We start from the raw sequence: 17416 nt of genomic DNA, 5'->3' as shown, positions 1-17416 counted from the left end.
TTAGATCTGTGCTTTGAGTAAATCAAAACAACTTAGAAAATAAAAACATCTTACCCACATGCCCTTCCTTTCCACAAGCACAGAGTTCTGCTTCACTTGGTAGACTAGTAGAACTTTCCAGCTAGCAGGACAAAAGTTTAAAAAATAACTGGCACAAACCCATCATTCTAAAAGTATGTCTGACAGTAGAAGAGTACGTTTACTAAGTTACATGAAACCAAGAAGTGAAAAGTACTAGAATGGGAAATTAAGAGACTCCATACCAGGTTGTCACTGATTTGAGTTTGAAGGAAAATTAGGGAAGTCTCAAACTCTCCATTTGTCTTCTACAATTGGGTGTTCTAAGTATGTTGACGTTACTTTGCTTTTTATTACTACTTGGAAAAGAAGAAATACTTGGCAAATTTATAGCCCATCTATTTAAAGAAAATTATAATAGCAAATAAAGAAACAACACAATCAAGTATTTTAGGACAAGCTGAAGTGGAATGGCCAAAGAGAAAGATAGAGGAAGAAGTCCTCCAAAGGTTCTGTGAAACACCACTTCAGTAGACATGCTATGAATATGGCCTTCTGAGAAATGTAAGCACCAGAGAAAAGTCGGACATCCAGCCCAGGCAAGAGATAGCACCTTTAGCATAACTGTGCCAGGAAGATTGCAAGTCCAGAAGGCCCACATGTTTCTGAAGTTATGCCTTTGTTAAAGAGTTCAGAGTTTTGGTACTTGAATTCTACTACCCACTCCACCTACCTTCTCGGGATAAAAACCAAGAGAACATATGGACAAGGAATAGTAAGTGGGAAAAACGTTGAGTTAAACCAAAAACACTCAACCCTGGCTGGGAAGCAGAGACTTTCTGCACCCCATGCAAGGCACGGCTTCCTTTCCATCCTCCTCCCTAAACCACAACACGTGGAGATCGAGAGTCAACAGAATGTTATTGCATAGATTCAAGAGAAGAGACTATGTGGAGTCTAGGTTCCTGCCTTTAAAGCATTAGAGTCTCTCTGAGTAGTGTAAAATGTACAATCAGATAAACAATTATTCCCCTTAGAATGAACTTGGAAGATAATGAAATGATACAAGTGAAGGCAGAAGAGTTCCCTCCGTGGGCAGAGAAGGAATCGTGAGGAGAGGGAGCTGACTATTCCTCTCGCCTCCAGCCTGCCATAGTCATTACTATCAATTACACTTTATCTGAAACCCTGTATCCGAAGGGAAAAAGACTGTGCCCTTGATAAAGTTCTGTTGCCCCAGGCTAGGGTATACAAAAACCTAGACTATGCTTTTTTTTTAAGCTAATTAAAATTGTCATGTTAATAAAATTGTTGCCAAATGGGAAGTTGTTCAGGACAAATGAAAAGGCCAGCCAGGTGTGTGGTGGCTCACACCTATAATCCCAGCACTTTGGGAGGCCATGGCGGATGGATCGTTTGAGCCCAGGAGTTCGAGGCCAGACTGGCCAACATGGTGAAATCCCATCTCTACAAAATACACAAAATTTAGCTGGGTGTGGTGGTGCATGCCAGTTAGTCCCAGCTACTCAGGAGGCTGAGATGGAGAATCAGTTGAACCTGGGAGGCTGAGGCTGCAGTGAGCCATGATTACACCACTGTACTCCAGCCTGGGTGACAGAGCAAGACCTTGTCTCAAAAAAAAAAAAAAAAAAAGACTCCCCATTTTGTGTCATGACGGTATCCAGTGGCTCTCGGGAAATAGTGGTTGGCTGAGCCTGGTTTGAAATCCAGTAGCTTAGTCTATCTCTCTGGGTCTGTTTTTGCAAATATATAAAAAAGGGAAACCTACTTTAGAGTAGACTGTTGTACCTTGTGACAGGCCAGTATCTCAACTGAAACAACTAGGGGAAAAATAAATAAATCGCAAAAATCATGTTTTTATGAAAACTGGAGAGCTGTTAAGCAAATTTCCAGAGAGGAAAGAACCCTTCCTAGGTACACTGAGTAACCAAGCTGTTTTCCTCATGGTAAGGGCAGGGAAGGAGGAGGATAGTTGTTGATTCTGGGTGTGGGCTAAGGATCTGGCTTGGTCCAAAAAGAGGAAATATTAGGGAAAGAGAAACCAGAGAAACTAGCAGAGTTTAGGCAGTCATATTGAATTGGTTTGATGGACTGGAAACTAGAGTAGCCCCAAAGGAAGTCTAGTTTTTCCCATGAGGCATTTGCTGAGTTCTGGGTGGTGCAGGAGGCTGCAGGTGTGAAAACTCTCATAGCCTAGGGGTATTTAGGAGACAAAGTCCTGCTAGAAGAAGGAGACTGCAGCAAGAGCACAAGTCTTTCCCTAAAGACAGTTGCCACGTGTTGAACCTGCATGGATGAGAGGCTAAAAAGCTAAGGTAAAAACCTCTGAAAGGCAGACCTTTTATGGAGGAGGAGACAGAGATCCACCAAGCTCTTAAACACAAGTCTGGGCGGGCTTACAACTAAGGGACTAGATAAAATAGAGGTGGACTAAGTTACTAGAGCTGCAGCCTATTCCTGAGTCACTAAATCCCTGGTTGGATTGACCTCATCACCCTATTAGAGGGAAAGGGAAATGCTTCCTGGTAGAAGCTATCCTCTGGAGCTTCTGCAGTTCTTTTATACACAATGCCCAGCATGTAATCAAAGACATAGGCATGTAAATAGGCAGGAAGGCATAACTGGTAATCAAGTAGGGAAAAATAATAGGAACAGAACTACAGGTGATGTTAGCAATAACTTAAAAATGACTGGATAATATGTTAAAGAAAATAGAGGAAAAGATGGATAAAATAATGATACAATTCAGTGCAAGATTAGAATTTTTTTTTTAAATCAGATAGTTATTATAGAACTGAAAAATACATCTGAAATCAATAATTTATCTGATGGGTCTAAGAGCCCACTGGTCACAATGTAGCAAGATTGGTGAACTCAAGGTCAGTAGAAAATACTAAAAGTGAAACACAAAGAAGAAAAAAGGATGGAAAGAGCAGAACAGAGTATAAGAGACACGAGGGAAATGTTCATAAGATCTAATATTTGTAGAATTGTAGTTCTAGGAGAACAAGAGAGAGAGATTGGGCAGAAGCAATATTTGAAGAGATGCTGGCTGAGAATTTTCCAAATCTGTTAACTGCCATCAACCCATGGATTCAAGAAGCTCACCAAACCCCACATATAAAATACAAAAAAAAAAAAAAAATACTTCAGTATATCCTACTCAAACTATCAAATTTTTCTTTGAAATCAACACTAAATTTAAAAATCTTAAAATCAACTAGAGAAAAAGGACATTACCTTAAATCGAAGAAGCAACCACAAAGCCAACGGCTGACTTTTTACCTGAAACAATGAGTACTCATAGACAATGAAATGACATCTTTATTTTATTTTATGCATCTGGCTCTTGGCTGCAGAAATGACATCTTTACAGTGCTGAAGTAGATTGGGCACGGTGGCTCATGCTGGTAATCCCAGCACTTTGGGAGGCTGAGGCAGGCAGATTGCCTGAGGTCAGGAGTTTGAGACCAGCCTGGGCAACATGGTGAAACCCCGTCTCTACAGAAAATACAAAAAAGTAGCCGGGCGTGGTGGTGCATGCCTGTAATCCCAGCTACTCAGGAGGCTGAGGCAGGAGAATTGCTTGAACCCAGGAGGCAGAGGTTGCAGTGAGCCAAGATTGCACCATAGCACACCAGCCTGGGCAACAAGAGTGAAAACTCCATGTCAAAAAAAAAAAATTAGTTTGGTGTGGCGGGCACCTGTAATCCCAGCTACTCAGGAGGCTGAGGCAGGAGAATCGCTTGAACCCAGGAGGCAGAGCTTGCAGTGAGCTGAAATCGCACAATTGCACTCCAGCATGGGCAACAGAGAGAGACTCTATCTCGAAAGAAAGAAAAAGAGAAAGAGAAGGAAGGAAGGAAGGAAGGAAGGAAGGAAGGAAGGAAGGAAGGAAGGACGGACGGACGGACGGACGGACGGAAATAAAGTAAAGGGAGTGATTAGGTCGTCTCAACACTGCATTCCCTTTTGACTCTAAAAACTGGTCACCAACCTCTTCAAAATTACTATGAAGGCTGGGTGCAGTGCCTCACACCTGTAATCCCAGCACTTTGGGAGGCCGAGGTGGGTGGATCACTTGAGGTCAGGAGTTCGAGACCAGCCTGGCCAACATGATGAAACCCTGTCTCTACTAAAAATACAAAAATTAGCCAGACATGGTGGCATGCACTTGTGATCCCAGCTACTTGGGAGGCTAAGGCAGGAGAATTACTTGAACCTGGGAGGCAGAGGTTGCAGTGAGCCAAGATCGTGCTACAGTACTCCAGCCTGGGTGACAGAGCAAGACTCTGTCTCAAAAAAAAAAAAAAAAAAAAAAAAAAAAAAAATTACTGTGAAGAATTTGAAGAATTACTACATAAAGTTTTTAGACTCCTTTATTAAATGTATTAATACATACTTACTGGATCTAATCCTCAAATTTTTACTGAATCACATGTCACATAGATGGGTTTATATCACATAGCATGATATTGACTTTTTCCTAATATCACATTGGAAGCTCATTATAAATCAAGGGCAGTAGTACATAATTTGGATAGATCATGTTGTAAAGTAAAATATAGGTGTTTGAAGATAGAATAAATGAATGACTCTATGAAAAGGAAACCGTGATATATCTATATGATACGTGTATAGTGTTAATTAAGATGTCGGGTGAAAAAAAAAAAAAAAGATGTCGGGTGAAATAGTGACTTAGAATTCCTTGCTACATAAAATATGACCATGGCACATACCAAAAGTACAAGCAACAAAAGAAAAAATTTAAGTAGACTTCATCAAAATTAAGAACTGTTGAACTGCAAAGGACACCACCAAGAAAGTGAAAAGACAACCCACAAACAAATCATATATTTGATATGGGACTCATATCTACAACATATAAAGAACTCTTATACCGCAATCATTTTTAGAACCCCCAATTTTTAAAGTGGGCAAGGGATCTAGACAGTTCTCCAAAGAAGAATGAACAACTGGCCAATAAGCCCATGAAAAAGATGCTCAGTGTCATTAGTCATCAGAGAAATACAAACCAAAACCGCAGTGAGGTATCCCTTCACACCCACTAGGATGGCTAGAATTAAAAAGAAAGATAACCAGGATGTGAAGAAATTGGAACCTTCTTTGTACACATTTAAAATTTTCTATAATGAAACACATACCGTCAGGCGTGGTGGCTCTCACCTGTAATCCCAGCACTTTGAGAGGCCAAGGAAGGTGGATTGCTTGAGGTCAGGAGCTCGAGATCAGCCTGGCCAACATGGTGAAACCCAGTCTCTACTAAAAATACAAAAATTACCTGGGTGTGGAGGTGCACGCCTGTAATCCCAGCTACTCAGGAGGCTGAGGCACGAGAATCGCTTGAAACCTGGAGGCGGAGGTTGCAGTGAGCAGACATCGGCCGCTGCACTCCAGCCTGGGCGACAGAGCAAGACTCTGTCTGGAAAAAAAAAAAAAAAAAACATATAAACAGACAAAGTATATCTAATCTACAATGGTAGATCTTCAGATCTTTGGAGGGGAGGGAGAAAAATAGTAGTTGTATGGGGACACAAGTGACACTGATGCTGTTCCTTGGTTACATACATGTATTCACTCTGTAATCATTTATTAAGGTCTACGTGAGTGCTTTTTGCATGTATTTCTGTATGCATGGTATATATCAATAACAGCTTAAATATTCCATATTTGCACAAAAAAATTGGAACCCTCACACACTGCTGGTGGGAATGTAAAATGGTGCAGCAAATGATACCTGCAGTGATGATGGGATGAGCGGGATAGTGATGATGATACCTTGTTTCACAGGTTCTGGCCTATTTCATTGATGCTATGAAGTGGTTCTGTGATGTTTGGCAATTTCGTGGGTACTTTTACTCAAACTAGTAACATAGCAATAATCAGGGATTCAATCCTATCTTCCTATGAGAATTACAAGGGGGTCTTTTTAAAAAATGCTAAATCCTGGGCTTCAGTTCAAGAAATGTTTATTTGGTTGACATGGAACAGGATATTAGTGGTGTATGTGTGTGTGTGCGTGCGTGCGTGTGTGTGTGTTTGTAACTTCTCACAGGATTTTGAATGTGCCATCAGGGCGGAGAGGCTGAGAACTACTGAGCCAGGATTAAGCAAAGCCATTGTTGAGGGCTAGCTTGGAGTTAGAAAGGAGATTGCCACAGGACTCAGGAGACCTGGGTTTTAGTCCCAACTCTTCCTTTGTTTAAACTGTATGTTTTGAGCAGATATTTATCCTCTGTGAGCTTCAGTTTCTTCATCCGTAAAAATAAGGCCAAGCAGCCTCCTGTGCAGGGATGTTGTGAGGATCACGTGAGATTTTCTCTGTGATACAGCAGAGCCTGGTGTCTGGGACATTTTATGCCCTCATCACATTTTGGTTACTTTCTTCCCCTGTCTTCCATGAACTAGATAAGTCATGTCACAGTTTTTTAGTTTCATTCTTTTGTGGATGCTTCTATAAGGTGTAGGAGTTTGTTAAAAGTCACCTAAGATTTCTCTAGGTTTAAAATTTATCCTTCCTTCACATGAACCTAATCTCTTTTTGTTCCTCATCTATGTTCTCAATCCCATTGTGCTTATAATAAATGTTGGTCTGATATCTGGCAACATTAATGGGTCATATATTTTGATGAGGCAATATTAAATACTGTTAATAGCCATGCCTGGAGTTTAGCATGGGTTGTCCCTTGTTAATAATTACACTGAGTGTGGTAATAAATTGTAAGATGGGTAATAAGGATTAATTGAAAAAATTTTAATGCCAAATAGAGTTATGAGTATAGGCTGTGATTTCTATCTAGTGGGCTTGGAATAGTTCTATGGGTTCTAGGAGAAAAAGAGCCTACTCTCAGATGATAAATTTTATATTAGATTTTTACTCTTTAACCTGGAAGGAAGACCAGGAAGGTAACATTCATAGGTGAGTCTGCAGCACAGACAGACTCCAAGACTGTCTGAAATACATCTCCAACTCGGTGGCCTGTGGGAGAACTGGAGTCCGCCCATCCCTGGAGAGGTAGCAGTGCAGCGTGTTTGCACACCAGCTGGGGAAAGTCATTCTGGAGTCTTGTGGTTGGAGTTGGAGGGTGTAGAACAGAACTCTCACATTTTAATGTGTATGCATATCACCTGGGCACTTGTGCCAGGGCAGATGCTGTTTAGTAGGTCAGGGGTGGAACCTGAGATTCTGCATTTCGTGCAAGCTCCCAGGGGTTGCTGATGCTGCTTGTCTGTGACCACATTTTGCATGGCAGATAGAAGAAAGCTACCTGTTGTTCTGCCTGCCAGCACTTCCCTTACCTTCCTCCAATGAAGTGTTCCTTCCTTCTTCCAACCATGAAGTTCCTGAGTGAGCTTCCTATTCTTTTATGACTCTGCCTCCCAGGCCACAGTCAGTTGGTCTAGAAGCCAATTAGAATCTTCCCTGGCATTTTAGGACTAGAATCCAGAGAGATATAGTCTTAGATCCTCTCTGTGAAGCTCTTTCTAACTCTATGGAGGAAACTGGTGAAGGATAAGGGGTAGAGAGAATGTTCCAGTGGTTCTCAAGTCCTTGGTTCCAGTTTTCCCAAATATATGAAAAAGGATTAAACAACCAAACAAAACAGTACTGTGACCTTAAAGGTTATATTAGCAGCTCTGATTATCTGGTGCAGAAACTGTTATCAGGCCCTTATCACATGCAAGTCTCTATTGCTAGCCCCTGAACGTTCAAAGCTGAATAGCACATGCCCTGATTGGGAAAAGATCACATATTGAAATAGGGTTTGGCATGTGCAATGGCAAGGGATTGTGGGAGCCTTGAGAGGAAGTGCTTGATCCAGTTGGGTGTGTGGATGGGGGCCAGGTTCAGTAAAAGTTTTCTCAAGATGGATTTTTGAACGGTGAGTTGGAATTATGTCAGTGGACCTATGAAATGTTTCCAGGCAGAGAGAACTTGCTGAGCAAAAGCAAAATGATGGTAGGAAACTGAAAAATTGCAACCCCTTTAAAAGGGAGGTACATGGCTGCAACTGGGCTGAAGAAGCAGGCAAGGGAGAGCCTTGTGTGCATCACTTTTTTCTTAAGAGTTATATGCATTTAAAAACCAATAAAATAATAAACCTAAATCTCTGATTGTCTCCCAAATACCTGATTATCTGGCAGGTTCCTACTTACAGCACCCTCACCACCACCACCACCACCATTTTTCCCTTAAATGGAAAATTTGTCTTAGGATTGAAATGAATGTTTGAAAAACAAACCTGATCTGCTTTAAATACCAAAATCTGTTTAAATAACACAGAGGTTGTGACAGCCGTTGACAAAGCCAGGAAGTTCAAAGCCCTGCGGCTGACACATCGTATTGAGTTCTGCTGTTGTTGGCACCCCTCTGCCTGTGGCAGGTCCTGGTGTTTGTTATTCGGGTCTGCGTATGAGAAGGAGACATTCCTCAGACGACAAGACTCTTTCTTCTTTGGGAAAAATCTGTGTTTTAAAATGCTTTTTATAAGCGAGTACACCAATTGATAGTACAGGTGATGACTGTTTCTTAGGTCTTCTTGAATGGCTAGTTCCAAGAGTAACTTGAAGTTTTTTCTTGGGCAGATTTTAGTCATTTCAAGAGGGCTTTTCAAAAATGTTTATGCTTTTACTAACATTTTTGGAGGACAAAATGTAATGAATGAGAAAGACTCTTGTGCTTTGGGGAATATTATCGCATTGAAGGTGATGTCAGTAGCCCCCCAGGGTAAGCACACTACAGTAGGCTTGTTAACATTTGGGACCTGACTCTCAGCCCTGGAATATTGGGAGCTTGGTTTTATCCCATGACCACACAGTGAGATGCACTGGGATCGATTTCTGTTACTCAGAGGAAAGGATTGCTTGATGCAACAGGAGACCAATCCACTGATTAACTGTGGAGCAAGTGACATGACACCTAAAGCCTTGGAGCATGAGGCCTTCTGCATGCATCTCTGAAGAGGAAGGCAAGGATGGCTGGAATTTGGGAGACTCTCGCTCCAAGGTGTGTCCAAGCCTAAGAGGCTATTCATGTGGAGGCTGGCTCTGGAGCACTGGAGGTGCAGCTGGTAGGGGCTGTGTGTAGTGTCCACTGGGGCTTAATAGTTAAGCTCTAAACCTGGCAGGTTGGACACAGGGTTGGAAATCCAGGCAACGGTCAGTACTGAGTGGAGAGTCCTTCTGAATTATTAGTCCTAGTTCTCTGGGACGTCAATCAAGGTTCTGGTCATAAGGCCAAGGTCTGGCCAGAGCCAGAGATCAGAGTCAAGTGTGGAACACGAAGAGGGAACCTGGTATGGCTGGAGAGTCAGGACCAAAGCAAGGTCCCACTCAGTGGACTGTGTGGCCTTGGGTGGTTGGGGTGCAGTGAGAGAGGAGGGGAGGGAAGAGGCCGCTTCAGTGGTTCCATCCTCAGTGCTAGTACCTGGGGGCCCTGTGCCCTAGGTCCCACCACCAGGGGCATCACTCAGGAAGCCCCTGGTACAAATGGGAAAAGCAATGCATTCCCACAACTAGTGCTTAGCCAATGATGTGGGAGGTGGCAATGCTGCTCTTCGAGGGCTAGGCAGGAAGTGAAGGCTGGGTAGATTTCACACCTGTGTGTTCTTGGTAGAATCACTGATCATCCTGGGTGACCTTGTCACCCAGGAGCTGGAAGTCGGGAATTAAAGTTATGCTTCTCGTCACACTCTCACACCAGTGCATTCCTTTGTAAGCCTCCAAGTGCTCCAGAGTCACAGGGGGCTTCTTTTTTTTTTTTTTTTCTTTTCCCTATTTTACCCCTTTGCTTTTAAATGCTTATTTGGGGCTTAATGATAAAAGATTTTGTTTCTGTGCTGAAACTGCATGTTGCTACATATGTCTCAGAGCAAATTTTGAGCTTTCAAGCACATGAGGAGCCTCTTCCTCAGAGCTGACTTTCCAAGTGAGCAAAAAGGAAGCCAGTACTAAGCCTGTTGCATGTTCATGTGCCCTCCAGAGAGGATCGGAGGCTCAGGTTCCTTCCAGCCTTTGTCGAACGTGACTGAGCCAGGCTCTGCGGCACTGAGCTTGGTCCTGTGGTGGCTTCCAAGTCTTTGACCTGAAGAGTTCACAGTGCAGAGAGGGGAGATAGGCTTGTAAAGAGATCACTGATGAACAGGACAGTAGTGGGGGCATCAAGCAGGTAAAAATCAAGTGCTGGGGAGAGAACATATCATCCTTTTGGAGGACTCTTGCCTGAGGCCTAGGGGCTTTAGTCAGGCAAAGTAGGAGGAAGATATCAGGTGTCATGGTGCCTGTGGTCCCAGCTACTCAGGAAACTGAGGTGTGAGGATCATCTGAGCTGGAGTTCAAGGCTACAGCCTTGATCTCATCTGTGAATAGCTACTGCACTCTAGCCTGGGCAACATAGCAAGGCCCCAACTCTTAAAAATATTTTGTTTAAAAAAAAAAAAAAAAAAACAAAGTTGGGGAAAGGGGTAAGAATTAAGAATTTAAGGCCAGGCGTGATGGCTCATGCCTGTAATCCCAGCACTTTGGGAGGCCGGATCACGAGGTCAGGAGATTGAAACCATCCTGGCTAACATGGTGAAACCCCATCTCTACTAAAAATACAAAAAAAAATCAGCTGGGTGTGGTGGTGGTGCCTGTACTCCCAGCTACTCGGGAGGCTGAGGCAGGAGAATGGCGTGAGCTTTAGGAGGCGGAGCTTGCAGTGAGCTGAGATTGCGCCGCTGCACTCCAGCCTGGGGGACAGAGTGAGACTCCGTCTCAAAAAAAAGAATTTAAGCAGAGAAAAAGAAATGGATTTTGTGTGTGTGCTAAAATAAACATAAGATTTACCATTTTGTAACTGGACATTTACCATTTATAACTGGACAGTTCAGTGGCATTGATTAAATTCATACCATTGTACAACCATCACCACCATCCATTTCCACAAATTTTTCTTCCTAAGCTGAAACTCTGTACCCATTAAACACTAATCCCGATTCCTTGCTCCTCCTAGGCCCTGACAACCATCATTCTACTTTCTGTCTCTATGAGTTTGACAATTCCAAGTAACTCATATAAGTGAAATGATACTGTATTTGTCCTTCTGTGTCTGGTGTATTTCACTTAGCATAATGTCTTCCATGGGGTAGCATTAATCAAGAGTTTCCTTTCTCTTTAAGGCCGAATAATATTCCATCATAGGTATGCCCCACATTTTGCTTCTCTGTCTGTTCCTCCATGGACAACTGGTTTGCCTCCGGCTTTGGCTGTTGTGAGTGGTGTTGCTATGAACGTGGGTGTGCAGATATCTGCTAGGAGCCCTGCTTTCACTGGGTTCTTCTTTTTAAAAGCTGTATAGAGCTTGCGTGGGCCCTTGAGTTTTTGACTGTTGGAGAAAATTGATCTAGGAGTCAAGGCCTTGGTTCTGTTTCTCACTGCCACGAACTCCCTGGGTCCCTGGAGCAGTCACACACCATCTCTGGGTCACTGGCTCCCCACGTGAGTTAAGGGAGTCCCTTCGCCTCTTGGGCTGTGCCCTGGGTGACTACACGTGGGACATCCTGTACCCAGACTTGGCACAGTGCGCCTCTCCTGGCTTCTGTTGCTTCCTCAATGCAGTTACGAATGGAGCGGACTCTGGGCATGAGCAGATTTAACAGTCTCACTTTTGAGTGTTCTTGAGCAGCTCCACAGGCTCCTGATGTACAGAAATCTGTCACTCTGCTGAGACGTGCATTTGAACCGTAGCCACAGTGAGGGCAGTGCATGGGGGCAAGTCCTCCACTGGGGAGTCAGGCCGCCAGTGCCTAGTGTCCACCTCTCTGAGCAGAGTTGTTGGCTGCTCCTTGCCCTTTCTTTTTTTTTTTTTTTTTTTTTGAGACAAAGTCTCGCTCTGTTGCCCAGGCTGGAGTACAGTGGTGCGATCTCGGCTCACTGCAAGCTCCTCCTGCTGGGTTCAAGCGATTCTCGTGCCTTGGACTCCCAAGTGGCTGGGATTACAGGCATCTGCCACCAAACCCGACTAGTTTTTTGTATTTTTTAATAGAGATGTGGTTTTACCATGATGGCCAGGCTGGTCTCAAACTCCTGACCTCAGGTGATCCACCCGTCTTGGCCTCCTAAAGTGCTGGGATTACAGGCGTGAGCCACCTTGCCCAGCTGTCCTTTCTTATGAACTGACTTTTATGAAATAGTAGAACTTTGGTGATCATTCGTGTGTGTGTTTGTGTGTGTGTGTGTGTGCACGCGCGTGCGCACACGTGTGTGTGTGTATGGGAGATAGAGTGTGTGTGTGTGTGTGTATGAGAGAGAGAGAGGGGAGAGAGAATGAGAGAGAGAGAGAATGCCTCTAAAAAGAGAGCTGACCATTGGGCTTGTGATGGAAGTAAAAGAAAGCAAGAAGTTTGTACCGAATAGATTAAAACTGGGCCCGTCTGACCCCACAGTTGTCCCACGGTGCAAACAACTTCAGTCTACATTCTCTACAGAAATAAGATAAACGGTCTCAGGCAGCAGCACACTTGCTCCCTTGAGTGATACAACTCTTGAGAATTTTGAAAAGGTGGCTCAGGAGAAGGCAGGAGACTATACAAACATTTCCAGGAAGCGGCAGATGGCGAAGGCACCGGCGTGGCTGCTAAACCTACCTTCTTTTCAAGTAAGGGCTGGTTTAAAATGTTTAAGATGTGTTTTTTTTGGCAAAAGGTGCAGTTCAGAGGAATGAGCAGAACGGCTGTCTATCTCACGGCAGACAGGTTTCCTCCTAAGCTCAAGAGGCTCACAGAGGAGCAGAGGCACAAAGCCCAGGCTGTGGGTGTGTTGGGACCCAGGGCAGTTGTCCTTTTTTACCAGCTGGACTGAAAGTCATCTGAGATAGGCAATCAGAGAACAAAGAGAAGAAGCCAATCAAAGAAGGCCTTGAACAGCTGGTAAAAACAGGCAAGGACGATAAAGACAATGGTGAGGACACAGAAAAGACAAGTTGGGTCCCAACTTGTAAATCAAGCAAGTGTTCCATTATGCCGAGCTGCCAGCACAGCCAACATCCATCAGTGGGACGGAGCCTTTCTCAGCAAGTCCAAGAAATACATCTCCATTGGCACCATCCCAGGCTGTGTCTAAGAAGTTGCAAAAGGAAAGAATGACTAACAACATAGTTAACTTTAGTCAAGACTAATGAAGAGGGTGGGGAGAATGAAGAGAAACATAATAAGAACAACAAAAAAAGAATAAAAAGGAAGGTAATCAAACAGGCACAAGCAATGTAAAATATTTCTCCAAACAGCTAAATGTTAATGAATCGGGAGACCTGGATGAAATGCATTTTTGGGAAAAGTGAAAATGGAAAATATGCAACAACAAGAAAGAGAAGACTTGATTAGGTTAATAGCTGTTAAAGATCACCCTAGCTAGGAGATCTAGGTCCAGGGGCCTTCAAGTCAGGGGTAACTTTCAGAGTTACCCTGATCATGTATAACTGTTGCAGGATAAGCAGAGAAGCTGATGAACTCACTTATGTGGTTAGTACAACATTGTTTCCAAGACCAGACAATTGCATTGAAAGGTAATAACATTTTAGCCCACTTCATTTATGACCATAGATGCAGAAGTCCTAAATTAAATGTTTAAAAAAAAAAGAAGAAGAAGAAGAAGAAGGGCCAGGCGCGGTGGCTCACGCCTATAATTCCAGCACTTTGGGAGGCCAAGGCAGGTGCGATTGCTTGAGCCCAGGAGTTCAAGACCAGCCTGGGCAACAAAATGAGACGTTGTCTCTACAGAAAATATTAAAAATTAGCTGGGTGTGGCAGTGTATGCCTGTAGTCCCAGCTACTCGGGAGGCTGTGCTGGGAGGAGTGCTTGAGTCCTGAAAGGTCGAGGCTACAGTGAGCTGAGATCGTGCCACTGCACTCCAGCCTAAAAAAAAAAAAAAAAAAAAAGGAAAAGAAAAGAGGGACATTTATCCATTCATCATGCACATCAACTCAAAAGTTGTCATTCAATATGATCTTTAAGAAAAAGCCACCATTAGTCTCCACTTATAGAAATCTCTTTCCCGGCCAGGCGCGGTGGCTCAAGCCTGTAATCCCAGCACTTTGGGAGGCCGAGACGGGCGGATCACAAGGTCAGGAGATCGAGACCATCCTGGCTAACCCGGTGAAACCCCGTCTCTACTAAAAAATACCAAAAACTAGCTGGGCGAGGTGGCGGGCGCCTGTAGTCCCAGTTACTTGGGAGGCTGAGGCAGGAGAATGGCGTAAACCCGGGAGGCGGAGCTTGCAGTGAGCTGAGATCCGGCCGCTGCACTCCAGCCCGGGCGACAGAGCAAGACTCCGTCTCAAAAAAAAAAAAAAAAAAAAAAAAAGAAATCTCTTTCCCTATCCTTTGTATTCTTCTTGGAATTGTCTCTCTGGCTGGGCATCTACTTCTTTATTGCCCCTCAGGACAATACCCAGGTCATTTTTTGTAGTCAAGGTTTTTGCTACAAATCAATAAAGCAAAGCAGAAAGTAATACCAAATGACTTAACTACAAAGAAAAGTTCCAAAAATCTCACCACGTTTATATCCTATCACGAGGGTTCTGGATTTGTAGTTCCAGATTTCTTTCTGAGATGGTAAACGGTGACCATGAGGTCGTAAACATACTCCTTCCTTCTACCTGTCTGTCTGCTGCCTTGCTCCCAGCTTGGAGACCCAAAGAGGCCTCCAGGACAGCACATGAAATCCCCCTGAGGGAGATGGTAGCTGACATTTCTGAGGACCTGCAGCTCAACTGAACCTCTCCCAGCGAGGCCTACATCCCACTTCTCACTGCAAGAAAGCAGATTCTTAAGCTTACCTTCCCCGTGGAAGCTGTTTTGACCTGCAGGATGCAGAAGATTGGAAGCCAGAAACATCCTTCCTTAGGTAGACATTCCAAATGTGGACAGAGCTGGGCCACTGGTTCACACACACTCTTGGTGCTGAGGGGTTCGAGGCACTTCTGGGGTCTAAGTCCTATGGCTGCCATTCCTGAGACACTTTTCTGGAATTTCCAGCCTTGAGAGATGTGAAGGTAACCTCTTCCCTCTCCTCTGGCTTCTAGATATTTGCAAATAATTAATTAATGATTTAATTACTCCATTCCCCAGGATGCACCTGGTTTCTTAGAATGTGTGTCATGGATCAGAAAGATGGGAGCATTAGGAGAGGACAGAGAGATGGTGCATTGGACAAAGACTGGGTGACAGATAAGCTTTTATCTGGAGGATCTGAGAACAGGTTAATGAGCACATCTGACCTTGGAGATGATTTCTGCTTTGCTGAGACAAAATGGAAATGAGTTATCTTAATATACCCCTTCCCTGGAGAGAGATGAGGGCGGCCTTGGCTGTGCGCCTCCCTTTTGAAGAATTTGGAAGTTAAATGCTTCTTTGAACATTCTCACCTCCAAAACAGACTAAGACTTAGCCTTTTCTACACCAAATGCTTGGCTCAGAGGCGCCGCTAAGTACAGGGGGCTGACTAGGAAGCGTGTGGGGGAAGAGGACATGCGAAGTGGAAAGAAGTACCTGATGGCAGGAATCCGAACTCAAATGAACTAAGCTTGTGAAAAAAAATGACATTGGAGTTTACCAGAGCCCTGCTGGTGTAATGACTTTTTGTTGAAATTATTTCTACAGATAATCACGGCTGGCTTATCAATATTGCTGTTTGAGGTGATCCTGACCAGTGCAACCACGGGATGGTAAGTCTTTTGCATAGAGAGAGAAAGTGCCAGTTAGTTACTGAGTTTCATCAGGATGCTAAATTTTGCTCTCCAATGTTGCCGAAAGGGAGTGTGCGTTGGCTGTTTATCTCCATCCAAATGTAAATCTCATATTAGTGAAGCCTTACTTAAAAAAAAAACAAAACTTTTATTAACCTGTAAATGCAAATTCAGAAGAGTGCATATATCATAAATATACTACTTGATGGGTTTGTACAAACCAACCACTCTGTATACCATAACCAGCATCTAGAGCAAGAAACAGAACATCGCCCTCACTCATCCACCCCAGAACAGCCGCTGCTGGTCAACCACTATGTGTGTGTATATGTATATGTATGTATATGCATAATATGTATAATATAATATGTATAACAATATGTAATGTTTAGTAAACCACTCTACACACACACACACACACACACACACACACACACACACACAGTCAGCCCTTTGCATGAACAGGTTCCAGATCCTCAGATTCAACCGTGGGTCAACAATGTAGTTTAGGCCTGCAATGGTTGCATCTGTATTGAACATGTACAGACTTTTTTTCTTGTCATTATGTACAGTATAACCACTATTTACATAGCATTTACATTGTATTAGGTATTACAAGTAACCTAGAGATGATTTAAAGTATACAGGAGGATGTCCATGGGTTGTAGGCAAACACAACACCATTTTATATGAGACTTGACAATCCATGGAAGTCCTGGAACAGATCCCCTGTGGGTACTGAGGGGCAACTGTATACACACACACACACACACACACACACACACACACACAGAGCGCGCGTGCTGTGTCTTTCTATTTCTTTGATTTTTCCATTAACTTTCTCTTGGACAAGCTCCAAATGATCCTGTTTAGAATGCACTACCCATTTGCATAAAGACAGCACGCCTCACTAAGATATGTGAGCAGAGACCAGAAGAAAGTGAGGGAGTGAGCCATGGGGATGTTGGGGGACAGCAGTGCCAAGGGGTGGGGAGGAAGCAAGAAGACCAGGGGCTCTGGCCGTGATCTAGATGCAAGATGATGATGGCTGAGAACTGGCTGATAGCAGTGGAGGTGGGGAGACATGGTAGGATACAGGCACTAGGATTTGAGAGAGAGGAGTCTAGGATGACTTCTAGGTTTGGGGTCGGAGCAATTGAAAGAATGAGGTTGCCTTTCACTGAGATCGAGAATGCTGTGTGAAGAGCAAGGTTTGGCAAGGTGGTGGTGGAGGTGTATCGGGCATTGGTTTGAATGTATGAAGGCTGAGGTGCCTGTTGGACCACAGAGCGGAGATACAGGAATAGGTTGTTTGCCAAATCTGCCTGGAGGTCCGGGGAGGGAGAGCCTTTCTGTGCCTTAGCCACGGTGGCGTGTGTCTCCTCAGGGCTTCTGGGCCTGTCACTTCGTCCCGGATACCTTCCTCCCTGCTTTCAGTTGGCCACTACTGCTCATCCCCCAGGTCTTCAAATCGAGGTGACTTCTAAGAGGCTTCCCTGGCCACACCCTGTGCAAGCCCTGCTAGCTTTTTCCTGTCGCCTTGCTAATTTCCTCCCTGACAGTTCTGACTGTTGTGACCAGATTCATTCCTTTCTGCCCATTAGGATCTGCCTCCCTCCCAGAAGCAGTGC

The 17416-nt window shown here is 44.0% G+C and overlaps 1 protein-coding gene across 3 annotated transcripts in view; it reads left to right on the top strand.

Moving 5' to 3' along the window:
- The window catches only part of TMEM241 (transmembrane protein 241), a 138019-nt gene that overhangs the window by 108278 nt on the left and 12325 nt on the right, over positions 1-17416 (top strand). For all 3 annotated transcript variants that reach the window (XM_025365239.1, XM_025365238.1, XM_025365240.1), the window contains one exon: positions 15700-15764. In XM_025365239.1, the coding sequence (XP_025221024.1) occupies positions 15700-15764 (65 nt within the window). The remainder of the gene's footprint in view (positions 1-15699; positions 15765-17416) is intronic.

This window comes from Theropithecus gelada, chromosome 18 (assembly GCF_003255815.1).
Source record: "Theropithecus gelada isolate Dixy chromosome 18, Tgel_1.0, whole genome shotgun sequence".
Lineage (NCBI taxonomy): Eukaryota > Metazoa > Chordata > Mammalia > Primates > Cercopithecidae > Theropithecus > Theropithecus gelada.
The sequence above is the reverse complement of the archived record's forward strand: the minus strand, read 5'-3'. Positions and strand labels throughout refer to the sequence as shown.